The sequence below is a fragment of the Trichechus manatus genome, unplaced genomic scaffold (genome assembly GCF_000243295.1).
Source record: "Trichechus manatus latirostris isolate Lorelei unplaced genomic scaffold, TriManLat1.0 scaffold00076, whole genome shotgun sequence".
NCBI classification, from domain to species: Eukaryota; Metazoa; Chordata; class Mammalia; order Sirenia; family Trichechidae; genus Trichechus; species Trichechus manatus.
In genome coordinates, this window is record NW_004444012.1 from 4740313 (window position 1) to 4758420 (window position 18108).

Sequence of the window (18108 nt, forward strand, 5' to 3'; positions counted from 1 at the left end):
CTCTATAGCTCTATTTTCTCATTCGTAAAACTGGACTAACAGCTTCTACCTCGTGAGTTCATCGTGTGCATTAAATGAGATCATGTATATGAAGCGCCCAGAACATAGTAAGCAGTCAGTAAGTGTCGATTGTCCTCCTCCTCATCACTTTTATGATCGCTTTAGCACAGCTGTATATTCGTTTTCTCAACCTTAAAATGTAAGTAATCATATTACCTGCTCATAGGTAATGAAAGTAATGGTAAAGAAAGTAAATGAAGTAATACAGTAATGGTAAAGAAAGTAAATGAAGTAATACAGACAAAGATCTTAGAAGAGCAGCTGATACATAGTTAAAAAAAAAAAAAGAAAGGTTCACTAAATTCTAGCTGCTATTATGACGGTGATTATAGTTATTAAAATTATTATTATCAGCAGTGTTATTTTACTTTAAAAAGAGAAAACAGCAAATAGTCTGTGTCTTCTTCTAATCCCAAAGATTGGGGCTCTGCCAGGAAAATAATTCTGGGGGTAAAATCCATCAGGTATTCTTTGAATCTAGGTAACTTGGGTCTGAAATGGGTTAAAGGGGATTGTATTTCCTAGAATGCCTTACTGTAGTTGTGTTTAGAAGGGAGTCCACCTGAAGGATTACCCACAAAGCCTGAATGATGACAGGTATTTTCCACCTCTCCGCCCCTCAGCACAGCCACCATGTACCCAAGATGACCCGCAGCCCTGTCTGGCATCAATAGATGTCGATTTTCAGGTGACCTCCACCCTAACTCCCACACCACTTGTCTGTCTGTGCCCATGGCGGTCGGTCTCTCTCCTGTCCGCCTCACTGCCCTGTTGGTGGTCATTCTGTAGCATTGGGTCTGTGTGACTTTTCATTCCCTCAACAGAGTTTCCCTCTTCACTTGGAAACTTCCTGCCTCACAGCTTCATTTTTCAGAGCCTTATCACTTAAGCTAAGTCTTTAAGAACATAATCAAGGTAGGATCTTTATGGGCTTAAATGTACGGTTTTATAACTATAAAGTTGACCTTTGAAGTTCGCATATTTGCGTTCTCCTTTTCCTGAGCTCAGTTTTCTATTTCTATTTTGCTCTTTTATTGCACATGCCTCTTTAGGGGAAAAGGGAGGTTAGAAATCAATTAGAAGCCTCACTCCAACATCTAGAAGCTATAAGCGTCTCATTTTCTTAAAGGAGCACTATTAAAAAGGATGCAAAGACCACTTTGTAGCATTTATATGTTATTGAAAAGTAAAGCAACAAGGAAGGCAGGCTCCTGCTGAACCTGAGCATGAAATAGACACCATAGGAATGTTATTGGTGGCTCACCAAGTGCAAATCTATGCATCATGCACAAATACAGTCTACTTTAATAGTTTGATATCTCTTCACTCATCTTAAACACCTTAAGGTATTTGGAAAGGGAGGAAGAAATAAAACAGATGAACCTGCTGAGATATGGGCAGGAACAGTAGTACTTCATTTTGATTGATGCTTTTACAATCTTATCTTCTAAATAAAATACTGTAAACAACAGCCTACCTAAACTGATTGTATTTAAAGGAAGTGAGAGCCACCTGTGTATAGCTATTGGCTACCAGTGCCAGGGCTTCAGACTGGTTTGGAAAGGTTTGGTAACTGCCCACGTAAACAAGGGCAGCATATGTGTTGCATAGCAACCAAATCTGTTGCACATTGGATTTTGACCAAGCAGGAAACAGCTGTGCCCCGCTCAAAGATGGCGGCCAACCCCACTACTTTGAATGTGTATCGCTCTTCACAGTCCTGCCAATAATCCAGTCTCCTGCATCAAGCTCCTGAAATTTTCAGGATTCATGCAGAAGATTGGCTTATTGGCAGGACTGTCAGGGGCAACACACATTCAGAGCGGCACAGTCGGCCACCATCTTTGAACAGGGCATAGTTATTTCCTACTCGGGTCAAAATCCTAAGGGCAACAGATTTGGTTGCTATGCAATGCGTACACTGCCCTTGTTTATGTTGGCAATTACTGAACCATTTCTGATTAATTCCAAACCAGTTTGAAGCCCCAGCTCCCACGTGCTTACTGTTTCTTCTTAGCAGCCAATTCCTGCCCACCACCTCAGCCACCAATATCATCACTTCCAGGGAATAGGACTCTTGGTTTCTACCAGGCTTTAAACTGCACCATCATCCCCCCTATAACATCCTGGAAAGCACACATCCTAACAGCAAAACCTCTGATAGTTATCTCCTCAGAAGTGTATGGTAGAGGAGTCCCTGGTGGCACAAACAGTTAAGCACTTGACTACGAGCCAAAAAGTTGTCAGTTCAAACCCACCCAGAAGCACCTCAGAAGACAAGCCTGGTGATCTGCTTCCGAAAGTTCACAGACTTGCAAACCCTGTAGAGCAGTTCTACTCTGCACATATGGGGTCGCCATGGGTCAGAATCAAGTCCAACATGGTAAAGAGGTAACAGCCAAACGTTTTTCTCAAATGCATGATAGCACTTCTGGGAGTGAGGGGTGTGAGGGAGAGGACTCTAGTGTATTCATTCATTCATTCGTTCAATAAATATTTCTGTGTCCCACTGGAATGCAAACCGCCCTCATGGAGTTTACATTCTAGAAGTGTTTGATAACTGCAAAGTCAAATTATCCATATTGTCTTTTTTCAAAGAGTCATATTCTTTGATTGTTTTACCTCACTTGACCATTTTTCCTGATAACCTAGACAGTTCCAACTTCTAATTGGTTTTTACCCTTTCCAGCATTTGCCTTCATAGATTTATAAAATTGAGGCTTGCTTTTGGAAGCTGTATTGGTTAGTTAGCCAAAGAGATTTTCCTTATCATGAAATATTTATTGTGAATAAGACAAAATTTTCAACTATCCATTTAGAGCAACTTGGGATCTGACATAGCTGAAGCATTGTGTCATATTTGGTTAATGATAGATTTATAGGCTATGTATCAGGCTTAATCCTTTAGTTACTTGACTTTGCCAAGGATGAAAATTCCAATAATTTTTTTATTTTAAGCAGACTTTTATATATCCAAAACTCATAAATCTCTTTGAGCCTTGAGATAAACGTCTGACTGAACTCTGGGTTACCCTGTGATATTTTAAGAACTGAGCCAAGGAAATAGGAGAAAGACCCTATTCCCCTATACCTGATAATAAAAGCCCATGAGTTATGGTGTTGGTGAAGAACATGGACTGCCAGGAGAATGAACAAATCTGTCTTGGAAGAAGTACAGCCGGACTGCTCCTTAGAAGGGAGGGTGGAGAGACTTCGTCTTGGAGAAGGACATCATGCTTGGTAAGGCAGAGGGTCAGCAAAAAAGAGGAAGGTGCTCGAAGAGCTGGATTAACACAACGGTTGCAACGATGGGCTCAAACATAGCAACGATTGTGAGGAGTGGGTAGGACGGGCAGTGTTTCGTTCTGTTGTACATGGGGTCACTATGACTTAGAACCGGCTCTACAGCCCCTAACAACAACAACGTGTTAAAAATACGTATTTGGGGCGAGCAATATTTATTTAATAAAAAAGGTTTGTTTCATTTTATAATACATCTCTAATATTCACAAAGTTCAGAAATAATCTGGAAATTTATCAGAGTGTGTCTGGGCTAGACTAACTGGCCAATACCAGAATGGACTATAACACTGTCAGCCCAGGCTTTGCCAACTCGATGATCACTATCCATTATGGTTGTCATATCAATTATGTATTTTCTGGCATCAAACACTAAATCAGCTGAAATGACGGGTTTGCCTTTGGCATGTTTCCCCAGGGAAATAACTGAGAAACATGTAATAATTCACACAACCAATTTTGTAAACTATCCCAACTTTTTAAAGAAGGCTGGGGTATAAATCCTAGGTAGATAATGATATGATTTGTACCCAAGGTCGGCCCGAAGTGTGCTCTCACTCTTATTACTTAAATGTTTTTAAAGTAAACGTGGCCTTGGGTACTTCATTGCTTTTAGGTTTTCTGTTTCTTTCACTGCACTTGGGTATTTCTCTCTTCTCATTTTGAGAATGAGTACTGCCCACCCCATGCGTCCTCTTTTGAAACAAAACCAGGACTGTGGTACTTAAGCTCATCCTCCAGTTTCACAGCTAATAATCTAAATATAAAGATGGTTCTGACCCCACCACTCCTGTCTCTGTGTACCCCTAATCACACCGTTCAGACCCCCCAAAATAATGAAAGGATCATGGAGAAAATTAAAAGACATAAATACAACATAGCTGAAAACTCACCCTTTCTAGGAAGACTTCTAGAAGAGTACCACCGTGTCATTGCTATAAACATTTTTGTACAGAGACCCCTTTGGCGTTTGTTTATCCAGTCGGTAATTTATATTTTACACATAATGTGAATAAGTTTGTTCTTACGTTATTAAAATTTAAGTTGTAAGGAAGTTAAGGAGAGGACCCTTTCTTCCGTGACTTGTATGCCAGGCAGGATTGATAACACCAGCCTGTGTATAGATTCTTAACAGGTGAACGCGGAGGGACTGACCGATTTGCCAAGAGCAAGCATTCCTCCAAGAAAGCAGATTAAAGACAGAATATCGTCTGTCTTCGTTTCCCATTCTACCCATCTCAGTTTTTCTTTTCCGAGGAAAGATCTGATAGGCTAGAGGACTAAGTATGACATCTGGGTATATCCAACGTCGGACAAAGTGAAGTCGAAATGAAGCACTTTTCCAGGTATTTTCATGTTGACATGAAAATGCCTCGTTAGATGAACACCACAGAGGGTCTCAGGTGGTTGCAGCTGTACGTTTATATACATTGAGATTTTCTTCAGAATAATGTATTTTCTGTTTATTTCCCACATGGCATAAAAGCCTAAAGTGAATCAGTATTCATAATATATTTTACGTTTTTAGTTCTCAAAACTATGGAAAGTGAGTTGATGTTACAAAGAGATAAAGTTGCATTTTTTATAACCAAGGTGGGTCCCATCGTAACTAGCGTTCTCTTTCTCTAGTCATTTCCATTTGCAGACACAGATATGCCAAGCGAAAGAGTAAATAAAACAACCAAGTAATCATATTTATTTCTCTTTAGATACTACCAGAAAAAGTATATTTGCATTGTGTATTAAATTGACCATAGTGCCAGAACCTTATAATGTTATATTACATGATCACTAATCTATTATTATTGTACACACATTTACACACAGACATAAATACATACGTACTTTGCATATAAACATGTGCAAGCGTATTTCACTTGGACTGAAAAGTTATTTACAACTGTCTGGAGATACATACAACATGATTAACAAGTGCGTAACCAATCTACAACACACAGATTAAAACTAAATAAACAGTGTAAGTTTTAAAACAAGTACAAGATGTTTTATATTTCTCCTCTGTCCTGAACTGTGTGTTTGAAAATGCATTCTTTGTAAAAACCACATGCAAGCCTTTTTGATGGGGAAACAGTCGACTTCCAACAGCCACATGTCTGCACGCATCCTCCAAAGAGAGCCAAGACCCCACACAGCAACTCAAAATGAATAAAATGTATGTACGTATGTACGTCTATATGTGATTCTCTGCTGTCCCCTCTTTAGAGAAGGCGTTTTCTGTTTGCCTATTAACTGAAAAAGGAGCCCTGGTGGCGAAGTGGTTAAGAGCTCAGCTGCTAACCGGAAGGTCGGCTGTTCGAACCCACCAGCCGCTCCGCAGCAGAAAGATGTGGCAGTCTACTTCCATAAAGATCACAGCCTTGGAAACACGACGGGACAGTTCTGCTCTGTCCTGTAGGGTCACTATGAGTCGGAATTGACTTGATGGCAATGGGTTTGGTTTTTTGGCTTGGTATTAATTAGAAGGAAAAGATTAGGCTTGGGAACAGATTTCAATCAATACAGCTAGGTTTTGTTGTCATTATTTTAGTTGTCATGAAGACACTTGTGAACAGGAAGCCTGACTAAAATCATTTCATAGTTTTCTTGTCACCCATCAATTGAAAATTGTTTGCTTTATTGACTTGATCCAGATTAGTGTTTCAGGACCCTAGTGCATTGAATATCCCTTTGTATGTAATCATTATAATTGAGCTCATTGGGAAGAGAAGTATTAAATCTATTTCATGAGTTTCCCTTATCCTATGTAGAGACAAATTTGTATTAGTGTATGAATTCCACCACCCTTTACCTCCATATTATATTACTAAAGAGATGTTAAACCATACTTTTTTTTTTTTTAATATGTAGTGACTTCCTCATAGAGTTGAAAACATGAATAAGCCAAGTTAATACCGCAAACATAAGATACATCTCTATACTAGTGATTTGACGAGCACAAATGGGCCTTGGGGGTTCACTGTATCAACGCTGTTTAGCAAATCCAAGCCTTCTTTTTTGGGAAAACAAATCTCTACCTCGTGTGCTTACTTAGATCTGTTGGTTCCATCAGTTTTCCCCATAACTTATTCCAGCTGTTTATTTCCATTTATATGAACAGGCTGTGGCAGGGTTCTGGATTTACTCCTCATTCCCCGTGTTTAGATTCTGCTCCATAACTTCTGAGTCCCTTCACAGCAGGAAACGTTTCTCTCCTCTGAACTTTATGTCGTGATCCTGTAATTCTCATTGCTTAGCTTACTCCACCTGATTGTCAAATGCTTTAAATACGCTTCCTCAAATTTAATTTTAATTTCTTTTGCCTGAATTATAGGTGGCTTTTCCATATACTTCCCAAATGTAGTGACGCTTAAATCGAAACGAATAGCTAGGTAAACTTTTTAGTGTGAGACTATCGACTACATAGTTAGAAGAATTATTCCTTGTAGACAGGTAGGTCCCAAACTCATCCACTAGGCTTTTGATTAGTCACCTTGCTTCTGGGACTCTGCTCTTCTGTCTTTTCCAGGTGGTGTAAATATTTTTTCAGAGTTGGATGGTGTTGTAGGTTCCTGTGTAAATTACAAGGTATAATGCGAGGCAGATAGTGGTTAAGAGCACAAGCTGTAGAGCCAGACTCCTTGAGCCCTGTCACTTATGAACCATGAGACCATCTGTGCCTCAGTTTCTTCATCTGTGAAATGGGAATAATTATAATGCCCCCCCATAGGATTATTGCATCACATTAGCCCATAAATGTGAAAATGTTTGGAACTGCCTCTCACATAGTAAGTGTTCAGAAATGTTGGTTATATCTTTGTTTGTGATGACTGTAATCATTTTATATGTTCTGACATCATCTTTGTAGACCTAGTGACTGGTCAAGGGCCCACGGCAATACGTGGACATCTAGGAGTTAAAGTGACTTCAGGACACCAAACAGGGAGTTAGGTTATTGAAGCTAATTTATCAAAAGGATATTTAACAGTGCAGTTAGAGGTATCTAAATTTCCTGCCTTTCATTTCAACCCTCTCTGATGAAGGTACATCAAGGGAAAGTAAAATAGAAAGCAAATGGTCCTCTCTCCATAACTAAAAATACCATCCATAGAATTCCTGCATTATAGGGTAGTGGGGAGGCATGGCAAGGACGGAGGGAGTGTTTTGTTTTATAGTTAAGACACTAAGCAAGTCCTTCCTTACTTGTGTGTTTTGGGACCCAAATTTTCTGTCTGTACCTATGAGTTTCTCAGAGGGTTATATAAAACCTTGGATTGAGAGGCACAATTTATACCTTCTATCATATTCTGTCAAATCTGAGTACTCTGGAATCCTCAGAGACTAACTGAGGATAGCCAGATTTTTTTGGAAAACCAAGAATTATCTTGTCAAAGTGCCATTTTTAAAACATTCTTGTGACAATCTTTTAAAAATATATTACAGATTCTACCACCTTTTTAGTCTAAACACAATGTTTCCAGCATCTGTTTTTCCTGGGCTGTGTCCTCAGCACCTGTTGAGATTGACGGAGCCTCTTTGCCTGAACCCCAAGCCCTCTGGGGCTTACACAGTTTGAGTTTTTTTAAACGTCTCTTTGCAGGTTGTCAGCAGTCACTCACCTTGTCTGGCAGTGTGTTCTGCCTGTGACCAGGCTCCTATGCCCTGTCTCCATCCCCTTCAAATCTGCAGCTTCAGAAATCCAATGACCAAGCTTAACACCAAAACCACGGAACTGAAATTCTTCATTTTATACGTGATTTCTATACCTCTTTGGGTAACCCCACAGTCCTGTATGCAGCTGGGAGGGGTACTGATGTTTAGACTTAAGTTCGGAGTCAAGAGGTTCTGCTAGTATAAAAGCACAAAGTTGCTTCACTGAGATTTGCCTTGATGAATATTTGCTACTTATTGATACCAAAAAAACAAACAAACAAACAAACCCATTGCCATCAAGTCAATTCCAACTCATAGCCACCCTATAGGAGAGAGTAGAAATGCCCCATAGGGTTTCCAGCGAGCGGCCGGTGGATTCAAACTTCCGACATTTTGGTTAGCAGCTGAGCTCTTAACCACTGCGCCACCAGGGCTTCTAAGTAAGTATGAATTCTGGGTTAAATTTTAACTGAAAAAGCCAATCTGCACCCAACAAGCCTGTTCATAGTGCATGTGTAAAGAATGACCATTTGATTTATACTTAAACTCGAATCTGTAGTGCACATCTGTGTTATCTATAACAAATTATTCCAAAACTAAGTGACTTCAAATAACACCCATTATTATTTCACAGTTTCTGGGGTCAGGAATCCAGGCACAGCTCAGCTGGGTCCTCTCCTTCACAGTCTCTCACAAGCTGCATTCATGGTTTCAGCCCAGGGGCTGCAGTCTCATCTGAAGGCTCAACCGAGGAAGGATCCACTTCCAAGCTCGTTCAGGGATTGTTGGCAGGAGTCAGTTCCTCATGCACTGTTGGACCGAGAGGCCACCTTCACTTCTTGCCACATGAGTCTCTGCCACCTGGTAGTTTGCTTCATCAAAGTGTACAAACAGAGAAGGCAATAGAGAGAGTCTGAAAGCAAGGTGAAAGTCACAGTCACTTTTGCTGTATTCTGTTTGTTAGAAACAAGTGACTAGTCCAGCCCATACTCCAGAGGAAAAGATTACACAAGGGCATGAAGACAAAGAGGCAGGGGTCATTGGGGCCATAGAAGTCCACCTACCACAGTATCTCTTTGCAGTTCGTAGTTGTAACTCAAATTCTCCACGACCACCATCACTGTGGGTCTTCTTTCATTGCTACTGTTGCCCAACTTAGTCTGAATGTTTCTCTTCTGTAGCTCTCCTCCTCTAGATCACAGTGGTAAGACTGCTCTCTGTAGTGTGGGTTCTGGGATAGTAACTAAGTGTTGTTTCTTCTAGCTCATTTTTTACTGAGAAGGTGAACCTTATGTTCAGGGACGGATTGTTGACAAATCTGCTAAGTGTTTTCACACGCCTGTAAATATGTCTTAGTGTCACCCATACCTCCGAGTCTCACTGTTTACGTGGACCTAAATCACCCATCTATGGGAGGAGGTCTAACTTTTCAAATCTGATCCTCTTTAAAACACACAAACATTTTGCTAAGCCCCCTATGTGATAACAGCTGTGCTTGTAGACTCCATGGACTTAGAAAATACATAATGACTGGAAGCCACTGTGGATCCCGTTTCAGTCATCTACACATTTAAAATAAGCTAAGTTTTGTTTTGTTTTCTTTTCTGTCTGACAGCAGTGCTTGGTGTGCATAAAGATCTCTTGCAACGACTCACAATGCCTCGCGGGTCTCTGACAAGATTGGACACCTCTGAGTTAGATCTCAGGGCAGGGATTAGAAACTCAAATGCTTACAGGGGCCAGATGGACAACATAAAGGAGCAGATTAGACAAGAGAAATGTGTCCTCTTCCATTTCTTTCATGAAGCATGAAACCCTCTCAGATTATCTGTGTGTTCGCGTATTTCATAAAGTTGTGAGTCTGGAGAAATGGGCATCTACAGTAAGAAACTCAACAGCGCAGGCATGGTAACCAGTGAAACCTGGCACCGAGCCTGCACGTCAGGGAGTAACAGAGAGGGGTGGGGACTGCGCAAACCTGAGGATGTATGTCCTGTCTACAAGGGGCAGCTGTTACTCAGCTCCAGCTGACTGTTACAAAATCAACTAATTTTTCAAGAGAAACTAAAAGTGCAGGATTTTGTGTAAAAATGCCCAACTTTTATATATTGGCTCAATTTTTGAAAACGGATGAAATCCCAGCCTTCATTTAAAAGAACCAGTCACAGACATGTCACTGTACTCCAAGGCAGCTCACTCTGTTTTTTTTTCAAAAGCTTCAACTGTAGAAAAAATTTTGTTCATGTCGAATCGATGTCTGATTCTGGCTGCTTTCGAACATTGCCCTGGCTCCGCGCTCAGCAGCTACAGCCTGAGTCAAATCCCTCAATCCCCAAGAGCGCTCTAAGAACCAGAATGTGGTGAGCGTGTTCCCAGCATAAGTGCTCATTTCTAGGTCGGACATACTCTGTTATTCTAACAGTTCCTCAAATACCCAAGGGTTCTCCTCTGGATTAGTTCCCGACTAGAGATATTCCCCTTAAAATGTGGCACCAGAACCCTCTGAGGTACACCCTAGGCATGGTCTAGCCATGCAAAGGAAGTCTCCTCTCTTTTTCTGCCTACGCTCTGATACTGTATATCACCCTGTGTAGTAAACTGATCACCACGTCACAGTGAGTACAATCCTAGACCCTCCAGCCAGGTTGCCAGGGGGCTCCAAAACTGGTTCCTGTACTTTTTAGCTGTGAGACCTTAGGCAAGCTACTTAATTGCTTTATGCCTCAGTTTCTTCATTTGTAAAGTGGGGGCAGTGATTGTACCTACCTCATAGGATTGGCAAGAGAATTAAATGGCTTAATGTATGCGGTCAGAACAGTATCTAGCATATAGAAGGTGCTTCATGTTAATAATTCACATTGTCGTGACTATTATTACCATCTCCGTGACCCAGAAGTATGTCATTAGTGTACTTCTGGTCTGTAATAAAAATGCAAAGCCACGGCCCTGGCCAAGTCCTGTCAGCACACCTGTCTCTGGACTGCCATTGATGCATTAACCAACTGCAAAGCTGTCTGATCCTATTATCACTCACCCTGTGTTCTCCTTCTGGTCCTGGAGAATATCTGTTATGTGCCAGGCACTGTGCTAGGCATGGAGCACACGAGTGTAATAAAACATGTCTTTGCCCTCAGTGGGCAAACAGTGCAAGAAGACAAATGCTGAAACAGAGGGGTAATCGCTCGGAGACAGATATGCACAAAACCCACAAAAGATGCCCAGCTGTATTTGGTTCCACAGTCTCACATTAAATTTCTCTAAATACCCTAAAATGGAAACCCTAGTGGCACAGTGGTTAAGAGCTACAGCTGCTAACCAAAAGGTTGGCAGTTCGAATCCACCAGGTGCTCCTTAGAAACCCTGTGGGGCAGTTCTACTCTGTCCTATAGGGTTGCTATGGGTCAGAATCGACTCAATGGCAACGGGGTCCAACAGGGTGACCCTAAAATGGAAGGAAACCAGAGAACACATTTCGAACACGTTTATAAGGTTGTCATTGTTTATGAGGAAATTCATTGTTCACACCCTCAAGGTCTGTCGCAGCTCTTGACTTTCATCTCCCTTTATTATTTCAAGAGGTATTTGTTGTTTTTTTGCTAATTTGGTGGTATTTTGTTTGCAAGCAAAATTATTTGTTTAAAACTCACGTTTCCAGTGGCTCCTCCACAGGAGTCGTTAAAATCCATTTGATCTTATTCCTCGCCACGAGTGTGGTAACCTTGACATTATGGTAAATCTTGAAATGTGTTTGCAGAATCCATTCAGGTACCTGTATACATCCCATTACTGAATGTCCCTGGGCTCATGACAGGGGCTGCAATTCTGATAGCAAACCATCCCCTTTGCTTTACACATTCCCTCTGACCCAGGGAGTCCGTTTTCTTCTAAACACTGTTGACAGAGTATCTCTGATTTTTATTGGTCACAAAGGTTATATTTGCCTTCCCAGTGATCTCATTCTTGTCCAGTGGGCCCCAATAAATGGGAATCGGCATCAAAAAGGGGAGATTGCTCAACCCATAACCGTGCACTTGACCTACATCAAATTTTGCTGGGGTCCTGTTTCCTCCCTGTTTTGCACTTTTCAGAAGGAATTGCCACCATTGAGTTGCTTGCCTTTTCATATTACCCACCAAAATGGTCCCTTCTGTTATTTCACATAATCAAGGAATTGATTATATAAAGTTGCTTAATGTGGCCAGCCTCTTCAAAAACAGATATGTTGCTGAAAAGTGATCTTGGCAGCCAGGGCCGGGTCATCCAATAAGCAAGGTAAGCACAGTGTGAAATTGTTCACTACAGATTAGTAAGTAAACACAAGTAAGCTCATGCTTAACCTTGCTTACCGGGTCATCCACCCCTCCCAGGGATTATAAATTTAAAACGAGACTTCGATTCTGTAGGAGGGTGCTGTGGGGTTGGGAGAGAGACAGATTCCAGCGATACCTAGAAACAGAAACTTGGATGTGGTGAAAAAATGTGAAGTTGTTCACTACAGATGATCTGGTAAGCAAGGTAAGCACTGTGCTTACCTTGTTTATTGGATCGTCTGCCCCTGTTGGCAGCGTCGTATAATCTCTGGGTCCTGAGCTCTTGGAGAGCTCTCAGAAATGCACTGAAGAAGGTGGGAGGAACAGGGCCAGATCTTGCTCTGCCATTCAATTCTCAAGCTTGTCGCCCTCAAAAATCCCTATTGTTTTTGTCACACAAAGACCTCATACTTTGAAAGCCTCTGTCTCCCAGTCTCCATTTACACAGGGAAGTTGTGTCTCCTGCTTTTTAATTAATCAAGCACATACTGCCAATCAGCTTTGGAGCTACCGAAGAGAGCTCGTGTTACGCCCCTAAGTTAATATAATTCCATCCAAAAGCTAAGAAACATTAAGACTTAGATAGATGGTAGAGCCTTATTATGAGTCACTTCTAAAAACAATTCAAGGATCTGTGTTACCGTCTTCAGGGGGTCCTGGGGGTGAACCACTACACGAAATATTTAGGTTCACAGTCTTGCAAAGCCTTCCTGGGTTGCAGATTCTATCCATTGCCTCACAAATGAAACAAGTCCATTTTCTTGAGCATCGAGGTGCTCCCCGGCCCGGCTTTTCTGCCTAGAAAATGCCATTTTCATGAAGTGCTGTCACGCTCCAAGTTCTGTGGCTTATGATTTAGCTGTGCAGAGAGGTGCAGGCCGCTCTTGCTCTCTGAGTGCTGGTGATCTGTGGTTTTGTTTTACTAAATCTTTAAAATACTGGGCTGGTTGTTTACCATCCCCATATATTCTTTTGTTCCTCTCAGTGACTGCTTAGGTCACACTTTCTTCTCCCTTTGTGCAAATGAGTGTCTTTCTGAAGAATGCCATGGTCTCCTGCATGGCTGCCAATGAAGGAACATGTTGAGCTTAACGTCACGTCGGCTGAGGCTGTGACTCACGGATGCTACGCCGACGGGGAGGTTTCAGGCTTCTCAGACGTGGTCCACAGGTTTGCACATCTTCCTGCTCTTGCCAGCGTTGTTTTGACAAATCTGAGATCACTGGGTCCTAATCACAGAGCTCTTTGTAAAATAAAGGTACCAAATAGCGTATGTTTCAGTTGCAGACAAATGTTTGTGATTAAGTTACTAAGAAACGCTAGGTCACAGGGAAACAAGTTGTCATCCAGGTGTGAGCTTCTCGCTGTGTGCGTATCAGCGCTGGGCTGCACGTTCTTCGGGCCCCGAGGAGTCTAATGCTTCTAACCTCAGTGGGCATCTTCCTCAGAGATGCTGAGGAGGAAAGAGTGTCTGCAGCCAGTCCTGAATTCAGGTAAATCTCACAGCACCTGGTACTGCAGGACTTATTGTACCTACCTGCTGTGTCCCCTAGAGCAAGTTCAGTTGATATGTACCATCTTCTGGTTCCGTCCCTTCATGGAGGGGACTCAGAAAGTTTCAGCTAATCTGGAATACAACCAGAGAGTGAATCCCTTACTGATGTGAATCCCCAAATAAACCATGATGTGACATCCAACTGAACTTATTCCTGTACGTCCAGTATCCGTCGGCCCGTCCTGTGCTGTGAGTTTTGGCAAGTACACGACAGCATATAATAAATCATGGAAGGAAAAAGCTTTCTGGCCTAGCGCGGTTCAGCCTGCTGTAATGTTCGAATACAGAAAGCAGTTCTGTTTTTAGACATCCTTTTACTAACCCAACATTCATAATTTATGATTTCACTGTAAAATTCCTGCAACACTACACCAAAAGTCGTCTGCCCTTTAATTAAGTGCTCTCAGTAGGAAAAAACGTGAAACTGATGTGCAAAACATCTCCCCGTGCGCGGTGATTGATAGTGATTACATCTTTGTGAACCCAGCCTAAAGGTCTCAACTTCCTGACGGGTGAAGGAGTCTGTAGGGCCCTCGCGAGCCTGCTTCCTGGGGATCAGTCGCTGTGAACAAAATCAGAGATAACTCGGAGGCACCATTGACAAATGTGGAGGTTTTCAGCCTCCGTCTGTCTATACCCTGTCACGAGTCTACGTGTCTTTATTCCTCATTTTCTTGATAAGCACCTACAACCAGGTTTCCTGCTGCATCCACGCTCAGACAGGGGTGAGGCAGAGAATGAAGGTTGGGGAGAAGGTCTCTTTGAGGGATCCCCATGAGTCACACGGGGTTTTTTTTAAAGACTGGAAAGAGGGGATGACGGGTGACTTCTGGCCCTGTTGGAGCATGAATGGAATATTAAAGCCAGAAGAGGACCTAAAACCGTCCCATGTTTTAAAATTAATTTTGAAACATTTTTTTTTTCCTTAGTTAAAAATAAACCAAAAAATTTGCTGTCAAGTCCATTCCAACTCATAGCGACCCTATAGGACAGAGTAGAACTGCCCCATAGGGTTTCCAGGGAGCAGCTGGTGGATTCAAACGGCCGACCTTTTGGTGAGCAGCCGTAGCTCTTAGCCACTGTGCCACCAGAGCTCCTAGTTGAAAACAGGCAAGTTTCATTGTTAAGACAGTACCACTGACACACAGCGACATGCTTGGCTGCTAATCGAAAGGTTGGAGGTTCGAGTCCACCCAGAGGCTCCTCAGAAGGAAGGCCTGGGGATCTACTTGCAAACATTCAGCCCCTGATAACCCTGTGGAGCACAGATCTGCTGGGACACGCAGGAGGTTGCCATGAAGCGTAACAGGCTGTGCCGATGGTCTACTTGGGGTGTTTTTTCTTTATCACCTAAGTAATCACATTAGCCCAAGCTCGTAACACCTCACTGAAATGTAATTAGCATAGTTCGTATCTTTGAAATACTGTAACTTCCTTGAAAAAAAAGAAGACATCCATCCAAGGCGGTAATACTTGTATTAAATGAGTTTTTGTGGTATAAATTCAGCTACTTCGGTCATACTTGTAGCAACGAAAATGAAAGCTTTTTGTGAAGCGGATGTTTAAGTATTTGGGAGAATAACTTTATCAGTGCCTCAGAAATGACTTTTTCCTGGAGCCGTGTTGTATGCGTATGAACATCATGTTCTCGCCTTTTGCAGATTTGGGCCCGGCTTAGTCATCTATTGGTACGGCTTCATCCAGGAGCTGGACTGTAACCGGGAGAGGGGCATCCTGCTCAAAGCCTGTTTCCCCACCGATATTGTCACCTTATGCCATAGCGTAGCTTGACCCTGCAGATCCTGGAAGAGAAGCTGGGCGGAAAAGGTGAATCCGGAAGCAATTTTACTTTCCTGCAGCGTGAACTCCTGGCAACATCTGCCCTGAACTTCAGCTGAACTCTTGCTGCCCGTGGTCACAGTACTGCCTCGTTAGACAAACATATCAGGAGTTTCTGTCTTCCTTCATCCCTTGCTGATGTGAACAGCCAAGAACTACAGACACAACCCACTCATTATCAGCATTTCTGTCTCTGTCCAACAGTAAGTTTATAGATAGTCATAATCTCTCTTCCTTCCGGATGGTTTCTCCTGTGTACTGAACAAAGGAAAAAATGTGGAGACTGAAGGGTGGGATTTTTCAATTCTCCTCCCTGTTACCGACTCACCCTCTGAGTTTTTTTCTGAGGCTCTATTCATTATCTCTCCTTCCCCCTCTCTCTCCAGACCCCCAGATACCCAGTGTTGCATGACAGCCTAATGGAATAATCTAGCACGAACCTAGAAAAGCTGAAGTCTGAAACTGAATTTTTGCCCTCGCCTGCAGGGCTCTGGTAGGCCTAGACGGTAGCGGGAGCTGTGTGCCCATTTTGTCCAGCCTTTATGGTTTCCTGGCTTCCATGACATGCAGGAGCTATGTGCCCATTTTGTCCAGCCTTTATGGTTTCCTGGCTTCAAAGGCATTAAGCCAAGCTGCAAAAATGTTTTTAATGAGCATTCTTCTTTTTATGATACTTATTTAAACTCCAAACATTTTATCTTTATCCAACTTAAAACTGTTAGTTACACTGTATCTAGGAGCCACACTCCTACATTGGATTGGGGGCAAGGAGAAGATGACCGAAGCTCAGTGCCGCATCGACAAGTTTATTTTTAAACGTGGCTAGTTGTCGATAGTGATTAAGAGATAGAGCTGCTAACCAAAAGGTTGGCAGTTCGAATCCACCAGCCGCTCCTTGGAAACCCTATGGGGCAGTTCTACTCTGTCCTATGGGATCGCTATAAGTCGGAATAGACTCGAGAGCAGTGGGTTTGGCTTGGTTTTAGTTGTCAGTATGTATGTTACCCAGTATTTTTATGAGTGAAAATTTTTTAAAAGCACATTTCTGTATGCTACTTTGTATCTGCTTTTTATACCGTGTAATTATATAACAATTAACGTAGGCATTAGAAATGTTGAGCTGTTGGGGAATTAAGTGTACCAGAAATCAACCTAGCATGATTTTTAAGTAAGCAAAGTAAAGGAGATTTTGTATTTCTTCACTTTAACTTATTCATTTTTTTGTACTGCAGACCAAATGTCCATCTAAAGCAAAGTGTCAATAGATTAATTACAATTATGTACTTAGTGAAATAATGTCCCCCAAGCTGACAAGCATAAGAATTTTTATAATGTTGAAAAAGTGATTTTTGAAATAATAATAAAAAACATGTAACTCTTACAAACGACTTTAAGTTACACACATTGCTTGGCTCTTTCAAAAGACTGTATCATTTGTCCTTTTGCCTTTTGTGCTCAAGAAGGTTTGTAAAGGTTGGCCAGCTGCCTTTCAGGGAACTCAAACCGCATGCCGGGTCTCTGGCTGTTGGGATTTCACTTTGCCGTGGGCCGCATTAAATCGTAAGGAGATGCCAGGCGAGCTCTTGTTTGAGTGTACAATTCATCAGGCACGTTTTGAGAGTGGAACCAGGTGATTTGAAACCACCGCTGTTGCCTTGATATGGAGCGTTCACACAGACACACATAACAACAGTTTTGTTTTAAAACACGTGTGCGTACTTTTTTAAAAAAAGAACTATTGTCAAAAGCAGTTTTCGTGGCTTGCATTAGACCGCTTTTCCTTCCTTAGGACTAAATTACATGTATCTGCACAGATGCTGAGACTCCTGTTAAACCTGCGTCAAGAATGTGTTTGTTTTACATTAAACAAATTTATGATAAGGGTGCACCAATGATTTTTTTTTTTTTAAAAATAAAGGTGCTTGCGTTATGCATTTATTCCTCTGCCGGTTGCGCTGACGTATATGCTGTGAGAAGGGACTGATTTTCCTGCAAAAGCATCACCTCCTGTTCATGAATGGGGCCTTAGAATTTGGCCCTTCCCCGTAGCGAAGAATCCAGAAAGCTGTCCATACTGCGATCAAGTTGCAGCTTCCTCAAAATTAAGCTGTTTCCCACACAAAAACTAATGGAATTATTATATCCGCCACTGTCGGACTGGAGGGGTAAGGAAGAGAGTAATGTTCCCACACTGGAAGCTTAGACAGTCCTTGTTCTTTCTCTTATGTATTAAAAACGCTTAATCTGTGTGCCTGTTGTTTGTTTTTTGGGTAGGACAATATAAACATCAACCCTAGAAAGTAGACATGGGATAACAACTTTTTTTTTTTTTTTATTGCTGCCATCATTAGAACGCATCCTGCAAACTGTGCTAACAAATTATGTCAAGCCAGA

The 18108-nt window shown here is 41.9% G+C and overlaps 1 protein-coding gene across 4 annotated transcripts in view; it reads left to right on the forward strand.

Annotated features, from left to right (window-relative positions):
* CDIN1 (CDAN1 interacting nuclease 1) overlaps positions 1-17867 on the forward strand; it is a 288449-nt gene extending 270582 nt beyond the window's left edge. For 3 of the 4 annotated variants that reach the window (XM_004380603.3, XM_023735114.1, XM_023735115.1), the window contains exon 11: positions 15537-17520. In XM_004380603.3, the coding sequence (XP_004380660.1) occupies positions 15537-15666 (130 nt within the window). In that variant the 3' untranslated portion in view covers positions 15667-17520. Of the gene's footprint in view, positions 1-15536; positions 17521-17632 lie in introns of those variants that run through there. The other variant, XR_002824733.1, reaches the window with a different exon arrangement.
* The last annotated feature ends 241 nt before the right edge of the window (positions 17868-18108 follow it).